The sequence below is a fragment of the Tyto alba genome, unplaced genomic scaffold, assembly GCF_018691265.1.
Source record: "Tyto alba isolate M040663 unplaced genomic scaffold, T.alba_DEE_v4.0 Super-Scaffold_2, whole genome shotgun sequence".
Lineage (NCBI taxonomy): Eukaryota > Metazoa > Chordata > Aves > Strigiformes > Tytonidae > Tyto > Tyto alba.
This window is the reverse complement of record NW_024881282.1, coordinates 1,819,416-1,839,760: the sequence shown is the minus strand read 5'-3', so window position 1 is coordinate 1,839,760 and position 20,345 is coordinate 1,819,416. Positions and strand designations below refer to the sequence as shown.

At 44.5% G+C, this 20,345-nt stretch overlaps 1 protein-coding gene across 2 annotated transcripts in view; it reads left to right on the top strand.

Moving 5' to 3' along the window:
• The first annotated feature begins 285 nt into the window (after positions 1-285).
• Positions 286-20,345, top strand: part of PGM2L1 (phosphoglucomutase 2 like 1) — a 44,096-nt gene continuing 24,036 nt past the window's right edge. Inside the window, exons 1-3 of one of the 2 annotated variants that reach the window (XM_032998437.2) lie at positions 286-366; positions 444-666; positions 17,143-17,310. In XM_032998437.2, coding sequence (XP_032854328.1) covers positions 556-666; positions 17,143-17,310 — 279 coding nt within the window. In that variant the 5' untranslated portion in view covers positions 286-366; positions 444-555. Of the gene's footprint in view, positions 367-443; positions 667-3,057; positions 3,167-17,142; positions 17,311-20,345 lie in introns of those variants that run through there. The other variant, XM_032998438.2, reaches the window with a different exon arrangement.

The following is a 20,345-nucleotide window of genomic DNA, read 5'->3' as shown; positions in this document are numbered from 1 at the left end:
CCCGACAGTTCCCCCTCACCCTGAGGCGAACAGGGCGCGCCGCGAGGGCTGCCGGGAGTTGTAGTTTTCCCCCCCACGGCCCCCCCTGCTCTCCTCGGCGGCCGGACTACATTTCCCGTCATGCATTGCCGCGCGCCCAGCTGTCGGGGGGCGGGGACACCCCGCCACGTTCCCCACCCCCCTTTCCCCCCCGCCCCTCCGGTGGGGTGGGCGAGGCGGGGATTGGCGGGCCCGGGGCGCGGGGGGCGGGCGTTGTTGTTGAGCGGCGGCGGCGGTTGGGCGGGGCTTGGGGGCGGGCGCGCGCCCCGGCCGTTGCCGGCGGAGGCGGCGGTCGCCGTTCGTCGCCGTCGGGAGCGTTGAGCTGAGGTAAATAGCGGCCCGCCGGTCTCCTCCCCCTGCGTCGGGGTACCGGCCCGCCTCCTCTCGCTCTTCCCCTCCCTCAGGCGATGCACGGGGCCGCGGCGGGCGTCGCAAAGTGAAGCAAGCGGAGCCGTCTTTGTCGTCGTCCCCCTCCTCTTCCTCCTTCTTCCACCCGCGACCCCCGCAGACGGCGACATGGGCGAGTGCGGAACCCCCGGGGACGTCAACTCCAACGTGCTCGTCGCCCACAGCACCGGCGACGCGCAGCTCGACAAGGCGGTGTGGCAGTGGCTGAGCTGGGACAAGGTGGGTGTGTGGCGGGGGACGGCGGCGGGGCCTCCCCCCTCCCCACCCCGTGGGGGCTTTTCCCCCTCCCCGAGTTGTTTGTTACCGTTCCCCACACCTTTACTGTCTCTATCCCATCCTGCCCGGTGCTGAGGGTGGCATTTGATCCCTTCTCCCTCCGTGCAGCCATCTGCATTCCCTCAGCTTTCACCTGGGATTGTTGGGGCAGGTGTCCTTTGAAAAATAGCTGTCTGGATCCAGCTAAATCCATAAATGCTGCTGTGGCTGAGAAACTTGTCACCTGTGAGAAGGGAAAGGTGAGGCATGCGGCTCTCCGGGGGCTGTACCTGATGAAGGGATGGTATGATGTCATCTTACTGGCACATGGAGTATGGCACCTGCTTCATGTTGCTCCTGCTTCTTCGTTAAGACAGAAACACGCACCTTGTGAAATCAAATTGAAGGAAGGATTGTTTAAATGGCTTAAATTGCAGATAGAGTCGAACGGCATTGTTTTGTTCTCCTTAGCTTCATGAATTTAGAAGCAGGCTCCAGAGGTCTGAGTTCTGGCACGCATCTTTCCTTTTCAGCTCTAACGTGGTGTCAAGAGGACTGCAGGCTTGTTTTCCTCTGATCAATCCATCCAGAGAAAATTTGAGGCCATAACAATAATATGGTATTGGAGGTTATTTTGCTTAACATGTTGTTGAAAGGGAGGCTTTCTTTTTTTTTCAGCTGCTTTGTCCAAACATCATAGCCTGTGCTTTAAAAAATATCTTGCAGATGGGGAAGGGTAAACTACCAGTGCACCAGTGGTTTAGGTTTCTGTCTGTGGCTTCTTTTTTCTTTCTTTTTATTTTTTGTTTTTTTGTGAGTGATAGTCAATGCGTTTGTACTGTTTCCTCTTTTAGTTTCATCCTGTCAGGATCAAAGCAGGAGGGCTACAAATAAACTCTACGTGATGCCCCTTAGATAAGCTTTCTGCTACTTGGAAATATGCTCTCTTTCATTTTTTGCAGGAATTAACACTTGCCATCTGCACATTCTGCGCTCAGAGCTGCTGTTGTGAAAATATCTGGGAATAGTGGCATGGGGGAGGGAAGGAGTGGAAAAGGGAAATAGCATTCCTGATAATACACTTGATATAACCCATATTGAATTCTAATAAATATAATTTCTGGTTAGTGTACTGAAAGGTGGGGTGGGAGTTTTTTGGTTTTGTTTTGGTTTGTTTGGTTTTTTTTTTGTTTGTTTGTTTGATTATTTTTTTTTTTTTGACAGATTAATACATGTTAATCCTAGAAAGTATGAAGTAGGAGAGATTATGCTTTTTAATGTTAAGGTTCTTGGGGGAAAATATTTTGATTAAAACCAGAAATAGTGAAATATTCCTGTTTCCATAGCTGCTTCTAAGGTCAAAATTAACCAATAAAATACAAACTGAAGAGTCAGTTTGATTGTACCTGTTTGCCTTGCTTCCCTAGGTGATTATCGTGACCTTTCCTACAAGGCTGCTTGAACTTACTGCTTGGAGAGATTTCAAAAAGAGTTCTTGTGCATTTTAGAAACTCAAAATCACCTGGAGAAGGCAGACTGGTTGCTCCTGCAGGAGTGGGGGCTGCATGGCAGGGGGCGTGGATGGTCAAACCAGAAAGTACAGCATGAGGAGGGATTATTTGTCTAATGCCCTCATATTTCACCTCAAACCTCAGAAATGAGGTCTCTGTCGGTTTGTTGCTTATCAAGCAGCTTCCTTGTCCATAGGGACTTTTGCTGCCCTTGATCAAGGGAAAAAAAAAAATCTATGTGCTACATTCACAGCTGTATTTAGCTGTGGGGAGCTTTTGTCCTCTAACTTAATTGAAAATTACTTGCTGTAATTAATTCTTAGAGCTGTGTGATGCCTCCTTTTTGATTTGGGTATACATGCTAACCTTTTCTAAAACTGTAACTGATTATGGGCTGGGATGTGGGTGGGTGGAGGAAGCCTGACCATATGATGATCTTTCTGCTTTCCTCTCAGCAGTTTTGAGCATCTTCATTAATGCTTCCAGCAACTGGCTTAAAGGAAGCTTGCTAACTAAATCTCCTCCTTTCCCCTTCTTTCTCCTGAATTGCCTGTGTGCTTACTTTTGCCTTTGAGACAGGCTTGAACGCACGAGGCCTTTTGTTTGGTCCTCATTGGTAAACTTTGTGAGCAGTTAGTTGTTTTTCTATATTTTATCCTTTTAATTATTCTTCACTCTAACTTTCCTATTGTGCTTCCGCATCTGCCTTGAGTCTCCTAAAGGAGTCTGGCTTGTGTCAAAAGCTGTGTCAGAGCAGTTGACTCCAAGAAAACTGTCTCTCTTTAGAGCAAATGTTAGAATTTTGGACCTTGGTTGTAGCAGTGATTTTATGTGCTTGTCTTAGGTGGCTTTATAGAGTGGCAAGAATGTGCTGTGCACGAAGTGGCATGAAAATGAGGTGTGGTCAGTACAGTAACTGAGCGTTTGTCCATGGCAGCAGAGGAGGCTTCAGGGTAAGTCTGAGGGTCAGATACTGGCTCAGCAGCTGGTGGGGAGAGAACAATATGATTAAGATCCTGATCTACTTAATGAAAAGCCTGGTCCCAAAGAAGGATTCATAACTTTGCCTAAAAATCAGAGTAAGCTAGGGGTGCCTTCTTGCTTTCCCTCGGTAAGTCTTCACTATGTAAAAATGAAGCCCAAGTTCAAGCTGTTGGCTGCTGGTTTATTAATCAGCCCTGTAGGATCTCTGACAAGACTCCTGTTCCCTGGGCATGCTCAGTGTGGTGTAGCTTTGCCCATTTTCAGTAAAGATAAGGAGAAATGTTTGTACACAAACTGTCCCTGGGAGGTGGTTGTTGTGGCGGAGTGTACCTGGGAGATGAGGATGTTTCATGGTTATCACAGAGAACATCGCATGGAGGAGAAAAGCTTGAATTATTTCTCCAGGAGCTATTTGTGCAGGCCCCTTTCACTGTACTCCCACTTTATTTTACTAATTCATGGTCTCATTGTCAGTGCGCAAATGTAGTGTGGATAGCTTCCTACTTGCAAGGTGGCTTGGTTGGTTTTTAGGGCTTTTTTTGGAGTGCCTCTCAGTGTTCTTTTAATTTTTGTGGCTTTTAAGATGCGTTTCAAGAAGAAATGGACTTAGTAGTTAGAGACCAATAACCTGCTCTTGTCATTCAACTTGCAATATTTTTTCTTATTGAGACATTTAAATGAATTTTTAAGAATAAAAATAGGAATATACAATCTAGGAATTGGCCCCAAGTGAAAAGAGAAATTCTTCCAAATGACATGTGTGTGTTGCAAGCTCTAACATTAAAATATGGAAGATAAAATTGTGAATTACTGAAATAGTTAATTCTGGTTCGACTGGGTCCCAAAAGGCATCTTGCTACAACCAACACTATTGTGAATGTGTAAACAACTTTATGAAAGGGGAGAATCTCTGAAATAACACAAGTGCTGTGCTTTAGTGCCTATTCTAGCACATTAAACTATATGAAGTCCATCAGGATAGTCTTGAAACTTATCCTTCATGGCATTACAGGCTGTATTGATAAATAAGCTATATTGCTGTTTGTGTTGTCATGGAGGCAGGAAAGGGTATTGCTGGTCTGTGTTTACACACTCTAACTTTCAGATATTGGAAATAAGATTCGAGCATTAAGACTTGCTTTGTCTAACTTGGAATTTCCCTCTGTTGAGTACCTCTGAGTTCATAAATGTAAGTATTCTGTATGATGTAGGATCTTTTGTGTGTTGTTTCTTTTTTTTTTTTTTTAACTGTTGGTCTACACATATTTGGGTGGTCTAATGATTTTTAAAACGTTCTGAGAAATGGATGGTTTTTATTCTGCATCAGATCATAATGAGAGAATTGCAGAAAGAAGGCAGTCCCACCCTTTCTTGTTGCTCTACTTCCCCCTCGCTACCTGCCTGAGTTGGCATCGTGTTCATGCAGTTGGTCAGGGAACACATGCAGGGTGGTGGGGGGAAGGGAGTGGATTTGTTATTGATCAGACTCGCTGCAGCTGCAGAATGTTTTTTCTAACACAAGAAAGGGGTCAGCACATTAGTGGGAACAGTCTGGGAAAGTGCAAACTGCCTCCTTCAGCAGCAGTAAGCTATAACGCATTACTACAACAAGTTTCAATACAGTTTATTTAAAAAGACCTGTGGAAATTACTGTAAAAAAGCAGTACGTAAGGGGTTTTGTTTCTTGTATTGGGCCAATATAAAAGAGGTGGCTTGTCTGTGGGACTGTGCAGTTGGCTGCTGTGGGAGCCTTGCAGCACCCAGCCCTGATGCCTTCCCACCCGGGTTCCTTTGTGCAGCTCTCGGATTTATTCGTAGGTACACTTTATATATGTGTATTTATATCTGTGTGTATATCCCATACGTGTATACATGCACATATTTAAAGATGCAGAAATACAGGGAAACAAGGAGAGCAAGAAACAGCCCCAAAAGGTTACCAAAAAAGACAGCACAAATGGGAAGAACCAGCCAATGAATCAAACCTTCTTTTGAGGAATTTTATGTATTTAGGGAGGCTGGTGGAGAGATTACTTTGTTTATGGTTGTGGGGATTATCTAGCTGCTGGTAGGGCTGTGGAAGGTGGTGAGGAGATTACTTGTGTCTGTGGCTGTGGGGAGCTTCCAGCTGCCTGTAAGTCTGTGATGGGGTGTGGAAGTGGTGGGTGGTAGGGTACAGAGATAGCTGGTGATGCAGTGCTGCCTTTGTCCATGACTGTGGTGAGCTTCCAGATGCCTATAAGACCATAATGGGGTGTGGAGATGGAGGATGATGCAGAAATTCTTTTGTCCTCAGCTGTGGCGAGCTTCCAGCTGCCTGTAGGCTCATGATGGGTTATGGAGAAGGTGAGTAGTGCAGTGATCCCTTTGTTCTCAGCTGTGGGAAGCTTCCAGTTGCATGCAGAACTGTAATGGGGTGTGGAGATAGGGGGTGGTATGGACATCCCTTTGTCCTTGGCTGAGAGGAGCTTCTAGCTGCCTGTTGGCCCATGATAGTGAGTGGTGTGGAAATAGCTTTGTCCTTGGCTGTGGGAAGCTTCCAGCTGCCTGTAGGACTGTAATGGGGGTGTGAAGATGGAGGATGGTGCAGAAATCCTTTTGCCCTTAGCTGTGGGGAGCTTTTAGCTGCCTGTAGGTCCATGATGAGTTACGGAGAAGGTGGTGGGGTATATAGATATTTGGTGGTGCAGTGCTACCCTTGTCCTCAGCTGTGGGGAGCTTCCAGCAGTGTGTAGGGCCATGACAGGGTTTGGAGAATGTGGGTGGATGGTGTTTGGAGATGATGGGTGGTGCAGAGATCCATTTGTCCTCAGCTGTGGGGAGTTTCCAAAGAAGGGAGAATCAACAACCAAAGCAGCCACCTTCCATCACCTCAGACCTGTCTCCCTGATGGCCAGGAGATACCCCTCCTAGGCCAATTGTGCCACTCACCCCACAGTGACATGGGCCACCATCAGTGTTCTGGCCACTGCATCACCAGTGATGGTGCCAGGAGCTCATGTGGGGCTTAGCCCACGGCTCTCCTGGGTAGAAGGATGGGGGAGCTCCCTCTGCCCGTGGCTGTGAGGAGCTTCCAGCTCCTTCTGTGACTGTGATGGGATATAGGCAGGACACTATCTCTGGAGGGAGAGGGCAGGAGCGTGCTGTGATCTGGTCTCATCCCTCTCTGAGTGTCCAGCTGTGACGCACAAGAGAAGCAACAAGGGAAGAACAGTCACCCTGCCTGACACAGCCCTTGATGTGCCCGTCTGGGACTGGCTGTGTCACCACTTCCCATGTGATATGGGCCACCACCAGTGTTCTGCCTGCAGTGACATGGCTGGGACATCACCAGGCCTGGTGTATCCCTGTGACATGGACCATTCCAGCAAGAGGAATCAAATATTAATAAAATAATAACTGATAATGCTGGGGAAGGAAACTAAGTAGCTGTAGCAGCAATTTAAAGAACAGCAGCTCAGCAAAGGTTAAAGTAGAATTAAAAGCAGCAGGTCCTAACTACTGCCTAGTTTTAAAGAGTTGTGCTGCTGAGATTTGTGGGTTTGAAGGCTAAATTCTTGAAGAAAAATGCTTGTCAAGTTGCCTGGAGATATTTCATGCGTTTGAGATTAAAGACATATCCAGTGCCAAACCCTGCATCTGTGAGTTGTTGATGGCACTGAGGACATCTCTGCAAGTCCTGGGTTCACACTTCTTTCTCTTCCTGACATGAACAAGAGATTTGCCAGGGACTGTCCTGTGCTATGCACTTCAGTTAGACATTGGAACAAAATCCATAAATGAACTTCTGTCTCCTTGGTTGGCTGTAAAATTAGTACATCCTCTTGAAGTGATGGGATTAGAAGCAGTGGGCACAAAATAGAACACAGGAGGGTCCCTCTGAGCACCAGGAAACACTTTTTTCCCCGTGAGGGTGATTGAGGCCTGGCCCAGGTTGCCCAGGCAGGTGGTGGAGTCTCTGTCTGTCCTTTGAGGTAGGTGGTAGCTGTCTGGGCAGGGTGTTGGGAACCAGCTCTCAGCATCTATGCTTGAGCACGGTGGTCGGAAAAGATGACCTCTGGAGTTCCTGTTCTGTGAAACAAAAATATGATTTAACTCATTTATATAAACTGGTCAAAAACTTCCACAAAAATAATAGTAGTGAAATGAATGCCAATGAAAGATGTTCTCTTGTTTACTGAATACAATCTTACCATGATCCTCAGAAAGAGCAGGGAACCAAGTGAAATCAGACTGTTGAACAATGCAGTGATGTGACCTGCTTTGCCTGTGGCTTCTTCCTGTTTTGTACGCTGAGCCACAGAATTAAATTAAAGGATGTTGAGCTCTATGTCTGTTTGCTGCTCCCTGTGTCATTAGCGCTTGGTCTTGTGTTGTCTGTTTTTCTGAAACATGACTGTGGGTCTCAGAGAATTGCTAATTTGAGGCTTTTTATCATAGCTCCTCACAGATTTCCAGGTTTTAGCATTCCTGAAAAGGCAGTACGATGTGCCTGTCCGCTTCTCTTGGAGGGAAGTAGCATGTCAGCAGTGCTGTCTGTGCATGCTTTTTGCAGTACAGTGTGGTTGTGTTGTCACGCTATTTGTACCTCGTACCCTCTGGGGTGGATGAGCATGATTAATGCTACGCAGTGCTTGGCTGAGACCCATTTTGACTGGTACATGGAGCCTACCTGCCTCATCACTTTTTGGTTCAGAGTGCTAGTGGGGGGGTGGTTTTGATAGTGTGAAGACTTGAGTCCTGTGTGCATGGCTTGTGTGATGTGTGGGGGAGGTATAGGGCATCTGGGGACAGTATAGGAGGACTGGTTTTGGTGCATGGAGCAAAACTCTTCCATGGTTCACTCCAGACAAGCAGAATGGATGTAGATTGTACCTAAATTGTTCTTTCAGCCTGGTTTCCTCCACTCTCATGGGCTCCCTCCCAGAAGTAGTGGACTGTTACAGAGTTAGTGTGGCTTTCTGAGGCACCTGGGTTTAGGAACAAAACAGAACAAGACAAACTTGCAGTGGAAATATACCCCCAGCGAGTTGGCAGAGACAAGGGATGTTATGTAGGGAACTGTCTACCTCTCAAGCACAGTACATGTGGCCGTATGTAGAGCCTGGGATTTGTTCTTCCACTGCTTTTCCCTCTCCCACTGCAGTAACTGGCCTGAGTAACTGGTGCCTGCAGTTACTCAACTAATTTGCACATAAAAATGTTGGTGCAATTGCTGACTGGAAAACAAACACTTCTGGCTTAACAAGAGGAAACGAGAACCTACAATTTCTAATAGAAATTGTCAGTGAGGACTTGATGCAAGTGCCACTGCTGGTCTTGTGTATATAAGGTGATGAACTGTGCCACAGCCAATGCTGTGTTTCTCTTTGTTAGGAGTTATCACAAATAGATGCTCTGGTGTGTTTGGATTGTAGGGACTGATCCTGATTTTATTAGGAAAAACAGCTTAAAACAATTCCTGATTAAAGGCTGGCTGACAAAGCTTGAAGCACTTAATTTGTGGCTGTCAAATTTGCTGACTTCTAAGCAAATTTGAGACTTCTTTTTTTTCTTTTCCCCCCCTTTCTAGGCTACGTATGCAAAGTGTCTGTGAAACAAGAAATGACTGCTAGGAGAGTTGTAAACTGCCACTTATTTTGACAGGATATTAGCTTTGAAACCTATCTCTGGCAGTAAGTACTCATTATTAACATGATTGAGAGTGAAAGAACCAGTAAGAAATACTCAGCTGATGCCCCTGTACTTCTAATTTTCCAGTTGTTTGAGAATATGTATCCTGATGAGCTACAAAATAGTGTAATTCTGTCTCAGTAGGCAACTGTGCAATATATGGAAAACTGAAGATGAAGAAACATAACACTGAATTCATTAGAGAATACATATTTTTAATGAAACCTCAAGCCTTTCTTAATGTGTTGATGTTGCAGTCTCAGCTGCTACCTTGGACTTCTGCAGGATATGACCCCATAGTTCTGCCCTACATCTGATTCTGGCAGTAGATTTTTGTAGGTAGTTGTTTAAAGTATATTCTGCATCCCCAACAGGCTCATCTCCTTCTATCCTCTTAAAAGCCATTATAACCACTTTGAAATAACTCCACAGGAGCACTAATCCAGGTTATGTAAAGTTCCTGTCTGAGAACTGCAGTCAGAAGCAACACAAATAACTTGCAAAAAACCATTTTATGAGGAAGTAGGACTAGCTTTCTAGAGATGGCACATATATATTAGTGTAATAATTTTACAGGAAAAAAATAATGCAGAACTTACTTTTTTCTGGCGCTCGTGTAAGTGCAGAACTATGTGCAGACTCTTACCCATGCAGCAGCCTGTCTGTGTGTCTGTCCCAAGTGTTTCTTGGTTCTACTTCTTTGTGACAGTGAATATGAAGTGCTGAAGGGGAGGTTCTGATAGTCTTGTTCTTTCTCCCTTCAGTTTATTAGTGATGCAATACCCTGTTCTGTGAGAATGAGAGGACTCTCTGAATGTACTTGGTAGGGTCCCATTGAAATGAGATAGAAAAACATTGCCTGACCTGATTGCTCTTTACTTCCCATGTATCAAATGGCAAGCCCTTAATTTAAAAATTAAGAATGTTTCACAAATCTTAAAACGGTAGATTAATGTGTATGAGGGCACTCACATCATGTCTGTAGGTGCTGTCAGACTGTGAAGGAGACAGCTGAGGGCAGAGCTGCTATTCAGGATGAAGTACACAGGCCAGGGGAATGCACCAGTGTGGACATTAAGTTAAATTCAGTGAGGACAGGCTGCTCTTGAGAAAGAGGAACCCCCTTTGGCAATGCAAGCTGGGGCTGGGCTCTGCAGAAAAGGCGCTGGGAGTCTCTGTAGACAGCAGCTGAACAGGAGCCAGCAGCCTCTGCTGACAGCAGAGCAGGTCAACAGCATGCTGGACCATCCTGGGGAAGGAATTATCTCCCTTTACCCAGCAATTGTTAGCCTGCATCCAGATACTGCATCTGGTTTTGGGCCCCCACTACAAGATAGATATTGACAAACTGGTGCAAGTTCAGCAGAGGGGCTCTGAAATGGTTGGAGGCTGGAGCACCCACCCTGTGAGGTGAGACTGAAGGAACTGGTGCTGGATTTTCTTACTCTACCCTCTCCCTGCTGGACTGGGGGGACAGCCACAGTCAGAAGCCCATCTCTAGCCCTGTCGCCAGCCAGAGGGACCACTTTTTTTTTTTAACCCTTCGTCCCTTTTCTGGCCCCAGCAGTGTACATTCAGATAGCACAAGTGTCTCCTTCCAGGGCCCTCCTGGCCACTGTCACTTTATCTGCTGCCTCCTTGCACGCTGCTGGTGGCAGCCAAGACCCCTTCCCCACCCGGAGCAGTAACAGCATCTGTTGCCTTTTGATTGCTGCCTTGTCCTGTCTCCTGACCTATATATATATATTTGTGTGTGTGTGTGTGTGTGTGTGTGTGTGTGCAGCTGCAGGAGGTGAGGCCCTATGGCATGGTGGCTGCTTGTCAGATGCATGGCAAGGTGTCTGGCTGTCAGTGAAGGTCCCCCTGGCTCTGCAGGTTGTGGCTCTGTGGGTGGGTGTCACCTCCCTCCTCAGTGCTGTCCTCTTTGAGAGGTTGGTCCCTGTGGGCTTGAATGACCCTGTTCTCCACTAGATGCTTTTTCCACCAGTAAGTAGTCCCTTGAAAATCAGTAGTAGTGTGAGGCTCAGTCTTGGAAGGGTCCGTCTCTCCTTTCTTTGGGGAGAGTCAGTGCTGTTTCTGCCCAACGTTCTGCCCAGTGCTGGGCTCAGGCCTTTGCACACACACGTTCTTATCGCAGCAGGCAGACCTGGCCAAAGCCAAGGTACTGAAATGGACTCAGCCTCTTCTCTTTCTCACATTCCATAACCACTTCCTAATATGGGATAGCAACCACAGCCTAATTACTAGGATATTCCTTGCTTAGCTTCACAGGACAATGAAGGAGAAACCAGTACCTGGCAGTCAGCCACTGAACCCCTTGGGGTATCCCTCCCAGATGAGTCATCAGCACTTCTGGAGCGGCTAGGGGACCATAGGAAAGACCACAAGTCGCGTTGGTGGGGTAAGGCTGCAGGCACTGAGCTCACCACAGCACCTTTGCCCTCGTCTCCTACCCTCTGCGCTTCCAACAGTGATGCTGCACTTGCTGGCACAGCAGCTGGGGTCCCTACCCTGACCTGCTTTCTCTGAGCTGCTCGGCTCTCTGGGAGTGCTTCAGCTGCTCTTCCAGAAAGTCTCATTGGCCAGCAGTGCGGAGATTTGGCATGTTTGGTGGGTATTGAAATAAATGCTGTTTTCATATCACTGACATTCGTGTGCTGCTTGACTTCAGATGAAGCGCTAAATTCTGTGGGCTCTTCAAATCGCTAAATCCATTAGAAGAATTTGAATTGCTTTGTTGGAGCCATTGGGGATGCAAGATTATCTTAGAGCAGTGCTTTTATTAGGAAACTACTAGTTTTGTATGAGACAGCCTCGTTTATTTCTAAGACAGGAAACTTTAGGCAGGCTTGTGTTTTTTGGTTTTGTTTGTTTTTTTAAGGGTATTAAAACCCACATCCAGACACTGTAGTTGATAATCTCTAAGGAACTTCTCTTTTGCTTATGCTAGGCTTCTGCATTGTGATTAACGGAGCTTACTGACATGCTAATCCAGGCAACGGGTAAGAGCAGGCACTTCAGTTGTCCTGAGTTTGTGTTTCTAAGCTAATTGATTTGGTGCTAACACCATGCTGTCGCCTTGCTTGGCTTCAGAAGCTTAAGAAATTATTTTCTGAGCAGTGATCTGCTATAGTTATTTTTTGATACATAGGATCTTGGAATTATTTGGGTTGGAAGGGACCTTAAAGCTTCTCCAGTCTCATCCCTTGGCCCTGGGCAGGGACACCTTCCCCCAGCCCAGGGTGCTCCCAGCCCCGTCCAACCTGGCCTTGAACCCTTCCAGGGAGGGGGCAGCCACAGCTTCTCTGGGCACCCTGGGCCAGCGCCTCACCCCCAGCACAGGGAACAATTTCTGCCTTAGATCTCACCCAAATCTCCCTTCTGTCAGTTTAAAACCATCACACCTCGTCCTACCCCCACCCCCTGACCCAGAGTCCCTCCCCACCTTTCCTGTCCCCCCTTTAAGCCCTGGGAGGCCGCTCGAAGGTCTCCCCAGAGCCTTCTCTTCTCCAGGCTGAACCCCCCCATCTCTCTCAGCCCGGCCTCCCAGGGGAGCTGCTCCAGCCCCCCCAGCATCTTCGTGGCCTCCTCTGGCCCCGCTCGAGCAGCTCCGTGTCCTTCTGCTGTTGGGGGCCCCCGAGCTGGCCCCAGCACTGCAGGGGGGTCTCCCCCGAGCGGAGCAGAGGGGGAGAATCCCCTCCCTGGCCCTGCTGCCCCCCCTGCTCTGGCTGCAGCCCAGGGCACGGGTGGGTTCTGGGCTGCGAGCGCACGGTGCTGGCTCACGGGCAGTTTTCCACCCACCAACACCCCCAAGTCCCTCTCCTTGGGGCTGCTCTGCATCCCCTCCTCGCCCAGCCTGGATTTGTGCTGGGGATTGCCCTGTCCCACGAGCATCTTGATGAACTACTTAAAGCTGCTAGTAAGCATTTTACCTCAGTGTCATGTAACTGCATTCATAGGTGGGAGTGATATTTCCTTGGAATCTAGAAATATAGTGTGATGCTGCATAGCTTGACTAATCTGATATCCCCTCCTAGTGCATTCTGCTTCATGTGACAGGAAAGTTAGTGTTGATGGAGAGACTTTACAGTGGTACCAGTGACTTCAGAAAATATGCTTTGCATAAAGGCATACTAGGCTTTCTTCTTCATAATCCCAGTCTTTGATGTTAAAGTCTGTTGCGTGTTTTAACATTGCAACTATTCCACTTTGAAAAATGAACGCTCATAAGAGCTACTGTGAAACTTTCACCACTTTGAAAAATGAACGCTCATAAGAGCTACTGTGAAACTTTCACCACTTTGAAAAATGAACGCTCATAAGAGCTACTGTGAAACTTTCAGATGTATTACTTTATTTCATAACTGTAAAGCAAAACAGCAGAAAACCCCTGGGTTTTGAGAATTTGCGATAGGGCTAAACTTCAGTGGTGGAAGCTATTGTTATCTTTTAGCTCCACTTGACTGCAGTGCCTTTGGAATTTCCCAGCTTAGTATGGTAAGTGGTGTTCATACCCAAGCAGTACGTTGGAAGAAGCTAAACTGGTCTGTAGGCTTTGAAGCTCCATCTTGGAGGGAACAACGAAAAGCAGTAAGGATTGTGCCACGGATGGCTGGGATAACAGCGGTCTTGAGATCAGTCTTCTGATGCTGTCGAATGCGTAACCCAGAGCGTGAGACAGATCATCACCACATCTGAATTTATACCAAGTCTTGTAAAATTACTTTCTGTTGCGCCAGGAGATGCCCAGGTCACCCGTGGAAAGCTTTGAGACTCTCTTCTTTAACTTGTGAATTTTTTTCTTCCTTTCTTCTTTACTGATTGCAGGGAATTTTAGCTAACTGAGTGCAACCTGAGCAAATTAAAATGTTATTTGGATGCTATTTTGGCTGACTTATTTTTGTTTCCTAGGAAATAAATAAGGTAGCTTCAATCAAAAATGCATGTTAGTCTATTCGTAAAATACATGTTTGTGCTACTGCTTCAGGAAAGCCTTGCCTGGGTTTTGCAGAACTCCATACCGTACGCTATGTAATGTACTACACGTTATCCGATTTTTGCAGGGAAGCAATACAGCATATCCTAAAAAGCTATTAAAGATGCTATGTAATTTAATAACCTTATTTTAAAGCAAAGTTATGTATTGAATTATGATAGTGTGAAATGAGGTTTTCGTGTACTCTTGCCTCGGATTCTTTTCAGATTAGTCATTTGTTTTCTGGTTGACTGCCTATGAACAGCTAAAAGAGAAGCTTTCACTTCTGGGATTTAATATTTGTTGTGCCCCATTGCTTTTGTTTTATTTTTAGGCTTTTTTTCAGCTGTGTTATGAGTAATGGCTTGCTTTGGTTGCAGAGCCATCTGAGAGCCTGAACAATAATGCCTTACCTTTTAACTCAAAAAGAAATTAAAATTTATTTGAAATTCATGTCTCATCTTGCTAATGTTCAAGATATGTTATCAAGATGTGGTAATAGTTTCAAATTTTTCAACAAGTTTTATTGAGTATTTTTTTTTCTTAATGAAAGTGTTCAACTCATATCATGGTGCTTTTCCCAGCATTTTTCAAATCCTCCTGAAGAACCTCCCTCTGTGCAGAGCGTTTCCTGGTGCTGCAGAGGCTGCCTTGTGGCAGGCAGTTTGGGAGCTGAAGCTGGCTGACCTCTGTTTTAAATGTCAGTGGTGCTTCACCCTTGCCTTCAGATTCCATTTGCCTTTTTTAACCCTTTCTTGGGACCCTGCTTGAAACACCATTTGTTTTAGAGCAGCACTTGTGCAGCCTAAGCTGTACTTACACAGTGGGAGTCACTGGTTTTTACAGCTGTGTATCGATTGTCGTCTTCGCTGTCTGTCGTCAGCAAGCCTGGCAGGGTGGCACTGTGAAGGGTCTTCTCCAAACTGGATGTCAGTAGGCAGGCTGAGTTTGCGATGACCAAATGAATTTACAGAGCTTTCAAAATCCCCATGTTATAAAATATGGGTACTTACTCATTCACTTCTTTAAAGACAGCATCCTATGGGTGAATCATTCCCTGTTAGTGCGTGTTGTAAAAGGACAGGCTTCGATACTCTTCTATCACTGTTTGTCAAATTGGACTCACCATCTCTCGCTTTCCCCCAGGCATGTCCAGGATAATGTGGTCGGTATTATCATAACTATCTAATTCTAATCATCATGGTTAATTAATACTCAAGTTTCCTGATTTTTCCCGCATTGCTCCCTAGCATCAATATTGGTTGAGTGTGCAGAATAAACTATGAAGAACAAATAGTGTGCGTATGTGTGTTTGGTACACTTGGAAGCTCATAGCTTTGAGAGTGATGCAAGTTTAGCAAAATACTGATTGAACAGAGGGAGATTTCAATAATCAGTGTCTCTTATCCACCCTGCTACATAACATACTGTGCACTGCATAGGATTGACTTTAAAACACTCCTAGGATTGTAGCATTTCCTATCTTAAGGTAAATACTCGAGTTAAGTCTTTGAGATGTGTATAATCACTTCCTCAGCTGAACTGTGAATGAGAGTAAATGTATTCTCTTTACATGGACATGACAAGCACATTCTTTCATAAACGCAGTGACTCTGTTCAAAATGGAGTGGCTTTCAGATCAGATGAATTGCTTCCTACTGTTTTACTTAGCCAAATATTTTCCCTGTCAAGTGGCCATTCATTTCAGTCACGGGCTTTAGATGATAAAGGCGTGGGATGACAACATTTTGTAAAATGTTCTGTCCTGCTTTGTCTGGTGTTTGTATCCCTTCTGTTGGTACAAGGAGCCCTCCTGTGCAGATCAGGGACTCCCTACGATGGAAATACTGAGATTGCCCTTTCATCCTTGTCCAGCTTCCCACCGTGATTGCACTGTCCTTGTAACCCTTTTTCTAGGCATCTGCTGACAGTTGCTGTCAGGGTGCTGGACCAAGCAGCCCTTTGGTCTGACGGGGTACGGCCTCTTCCAGGTACCGGCAGAGCAGCTTACAAGCAAGTGCCCTCCTCGATACGTGCTGTACAGGCATCAGCACGTCGCTGCAGGGAGCTTTCAGTTGCCATAAGCTATGCAAGTGTAGCTGAAGTGGGGTAACAATCAGCTAACAGTGATACCAGAAAGGGAGAATGTCTCTGACTCTTCCATATGAGCCATAAGACTGTTTATATATTGATATATACATCAAAAACTGATTTACTTAGTATTTTGTTTTTAAATGTTTCCTCTGAGTAGGTTAGTGGGTGTGTATTTTGCTGGTTTTAGAGGCATAGCATAAAGCAACTGCTATCTTCGTGTTCTCTAAGACCAACAATAAAGTTATGTTTCACTGACATGAGTACTGCTTTTGGGAGCAGATTTTTTTTTATTTTCCTCAGAAAGATAGTAGCTCTTAAATATACATCCAGTGATTTCATTGGAGAATTCTTTGTTTAGTGGCTATATCATGTACTCTGTGTAAAATGCATTTTTTCCGAACTTGTAAGTAATTGGGGAAAATCGTTTTTAATTATCTGGGGTTTACTGACAAGATTCTTGAGATCCTCCTGAATACAGTTAAAAATCTAAGTTTGGAGAGTAGTGAGAATGGCTGTTGTAATGATGCTATGTGATACCTTCAGGAGCAGGACTTTTTTTTTTTTTTTTCCAACCTACACATATCCAGTGTATCTATTGAAAAGGTAAAGAATAAAAAATAGGTAGGTTTTTCTGTCAGAAGTACTTATCTTTATTTGAGAAATTTTGGTAAATAGAGGCTTTGACTCTCTTGTACCCACTTCACCAACGATTAATTTAACTTGAAAAGACAAGCTTTATTTTTGGTTTTACAATGTCTGTTTTATTTTACCCTGTCTGTTTACAGACCTTTCCTGCGGGTGGGGAGGAAGGAAATACTGCTTTGAAGTTAGCATTTTTGTCTGTCTTCCAGCAGCATAGATGGAGAATTAACTTGTGCTACCTGCCTTGGAAAAACCTGTTCTAAAATCTGTGCTCCTGGCTTACAGGCTTCATGTAGCTGGAAGATGTGTTAATGACTGGGCAAACACATCAACTTATTAATGGCATCAAGAGCTCTCAACTCTGTTATAAATAGGGATGGTACAGAAGAGAGAATACAATAGAAATTAGAGTTACAATGAAGGCTAGTTTGTGCAGACAGGCATTTTATAGAGTGGGAAGAACTTGTCACATTGAGAACTAGGAAGTATTTAAAAACAATGAGCATATAGTTCAGGTCCTGATTTCAAAAACTAAATGAAGACCTTAATCTTCTTTTGCAGAACCAAAAAACAAAAGAACAAATTGAAAGCTTGTTACAGAATGGAAAGCATAAAGAGTTACGGGATCGTCTCTGCTGCAGGCTGACCTTTGGGACTGCCGGGCTTCGCTCTGCTATGGGAGCAGGCTTTTGCTACATTAATGATCTTACAGTGATCCAGTCCACCCAGGTAAGCTGAAGAGTTGCACAGGAGAGAACTGAATGGTTTCACAGTAAAAGTTTGTGTCCTATAGCGTACCAGTGATAGACGAGCTGAGGGTGAAACACAGCAGCCATTCAGCAGTAGAGTGATAGCATGAAATGTTTAGTGCTGAAAGAAAATAAAGTAGCTTGAATAGGTTTAACTGGGCATCCCAGGAGGTGGAATATGATCACTTCCACTGGAATTTGGCCAGTAGTTAGTCTACTTTACTGCTTTGTAGTTGGAAATCATTAGTTGTCATAAGAACTTTTAGTATTTGTCAAAAACTGAATAAAAAACCCCAAGAAAACTCAAAAAGCAAACTTACCTCCAATCAAACAAGCCTTTTCTTTTGTTTTTAGCCAAAGTTGTGAATAACTTTACAAAAGTATCAGGTTTTACTAAGAAAATGAACAGGAAGTAAGATGAAAAAGCAAACGTATACCGAGTGTGAAGAACATCTGTATTGTAAATTGTTTAATTTCTGGGGAATCCTTCCAGTAACACTGGCTGTGTTCCCTACAGCTGAATTGGATAGTTGTAGAAAATACTGTGGTTTAGTGCGCTGGCGTTGCTGTAGCTCTGTCTGTAGCTCTTGGCACTTTTTTAAGTAGAGATGCAGGAAAGTAATTTGAGATACAAACTTGAACTCTCAAACTGCAAATCTTATGTTCCATACTGTATCAGAGAGGTCTCTGATTCATGGTTTATCTATGATTTAACATCTGTGTGTTTGGGTTACAGATACCATTATAGAATTATTTGCTGAGAAAACATAGTAAACAGATGTTGATCTTTTCGAGGACTAGTTCTTTGAAGTTTGTAGAATATTTTGGGATAGACTTTTTGTTTTGAATACAGACAGGGACATCTTAGAACCTAGATTTAGCTCTTGACTGCCATTTTGATAGTTGTGTATTAGTATTGGAAAGGGTCTGATGGGATGGATGTTCATGTGGGGTAAAGTTTTGGGCAGGAAGGCTTTAGTCCTAATCTGCTCCTCTGCCAGAGGTTAGGCTCCACTTGGTGGTGGTGCTGAATGTACATTTGGAAGGGCACAAAAGATGGTACATGATGTTGAGGAGCTGGATATAGAGGCTGCCATGGAGTCATGGATGGTATCAGTTCTGTGGTGGGGAAGCCTGCTGGCAGAGACTCCTCACTTCTGACACATCTTTCCCTTGAACCATGTTTTTGGTTCTTTTGACTAGCTGTTTAAGTTGATTAACAACTAGAAATACAATTTTCTGGACTTGTTTCTTATTCTTGCCCAGGGAAGCTGTGGCTTCTCCATCCCTGGAAGAGTTCAAGGCCAGGTTGGATGGGGCTGGGAGCACCCTGGGCTGGGCGAAGGTGTCCCTGCCCAGGGCAGGGGGGTGGCACTGAGGGGGGAGCGGGCTTTAAGGTCTCTTCCCACCCAAACCAGTCCATGATTCTTTTACCCATCTTTTTTCCTCCAGTTTTGGTCTTGCATGCCGGAAGAGGGCTGGAAAATTATCAGATTCTTCTCAGTTTCCCTCTCTGCTTCTATTTCTAACAATGTTAATGAGTTGTAAGTGTGTTAATTGAATAAATGAACCTGTTGATTAATATAAAGCTTCATCATCTCCGCTTTTCTTTAAAGTGTTGTTTTGTTCAAGGACAGATGATCTATCCTTTCTCAAAGAACTTGGTCCCCAGTTGTCTCATTTCTTTCCTCACCTTTTCAATAAACTCATTTGGAAGGAACAGTTAATGATGATTTAGGTTTTTGATCACAAGTGATCCATGCTCCTTTTCTATATCGCCGTCTCATGGTGGATTTGTTCTTAAATTTGCTTATTGTACAGTGCTAGGGTGCTTTTCTGCTGATGTGCTCCTCTATCAATTTTTCCACAAAACAATTTATGATTAAGTTACTACTTTCGCAACTAAACTTCATGAAAAATTAATTTGGTATACATTTGACATTGATCTGATATTATCCAGACTTTGAGTCTGAATTTGAACATTGATTTATCCAGGGTTGTAGTCCTGTTCAACTATCATTCCTGACTTCAACAGTCAATCTTGCACATACGTTATTATGGTAAGTATTAAGCAAAATGCAGTCAGATTAAGAATCTGCAAAATACAGCTTTCTCTCACCTCAGTGAAGGTAGTGGGAGGCAAGGAAAGACAAGTGTTGAATCCTTTTGAAGACTAATAGCCTGAGTCAGAAAATGGATGTTCCATTGTTTCCTTTCCTTATGAATATATAAAATACAAATGGGTTTGGACTGTGTATATTAAATATACTTAAACACCTTATGTTATCTCCTTTAGTCTTGGCTGGGGGAAATATAATGAACTGATATATTTGTAACCATTGTGCTTGGGACATCAATAAAAAGTTTTCATTATGACAAACCTACTGAATCTTATCTACTTTGTCAAGTACTTTTTTATAAATGGACCTTCAGCCATATGATAAAAGGTGTTTTATTACATGATTTACAAAGGGTTGATAAAATCTTTCATTTAATACTGTGTACTTAAGCACTTTAAAATAGTTGTCTCTTTGCGGGTTAATGCTCTGATAGAAGTTCCTCAGTAGACATGACTGAAATAATTTGTTTTCTGTTGTTGGCTCTGGGTGAAGTGGTGTGCTTAAAACCTGGAACAGCTGGGACTCTTAAGCTGTTTGACGTACTGCTAATATCTGACTTGTACAACTGGAGCCCAAACTCTTGCGGAGAAACCAAATTCCAATAGCTGTTTATACAGGCTTTGAAAAGAAGTGGCCTGTTGGAACTCATTGGTTGAAATCCAACCTTGCATCTGGCTGTGTTTTTCTCTTCAGTGCTGTCCTGGGTCTAACAGAAACTTTTCTTTAAGTTTCAAACCTATAAACCAGACACATTTTAGAATGATGCTTCCTTTAATTCTAGCCTTACCGATCGAAGCATGCCAGACTCATCTGCCACAAATACTGTAATGCTGTGAACAAAAGGGACTGATGTGGTACAGGTGGTCTCTACTGATCCACAGGGAAGAAGCTGAAG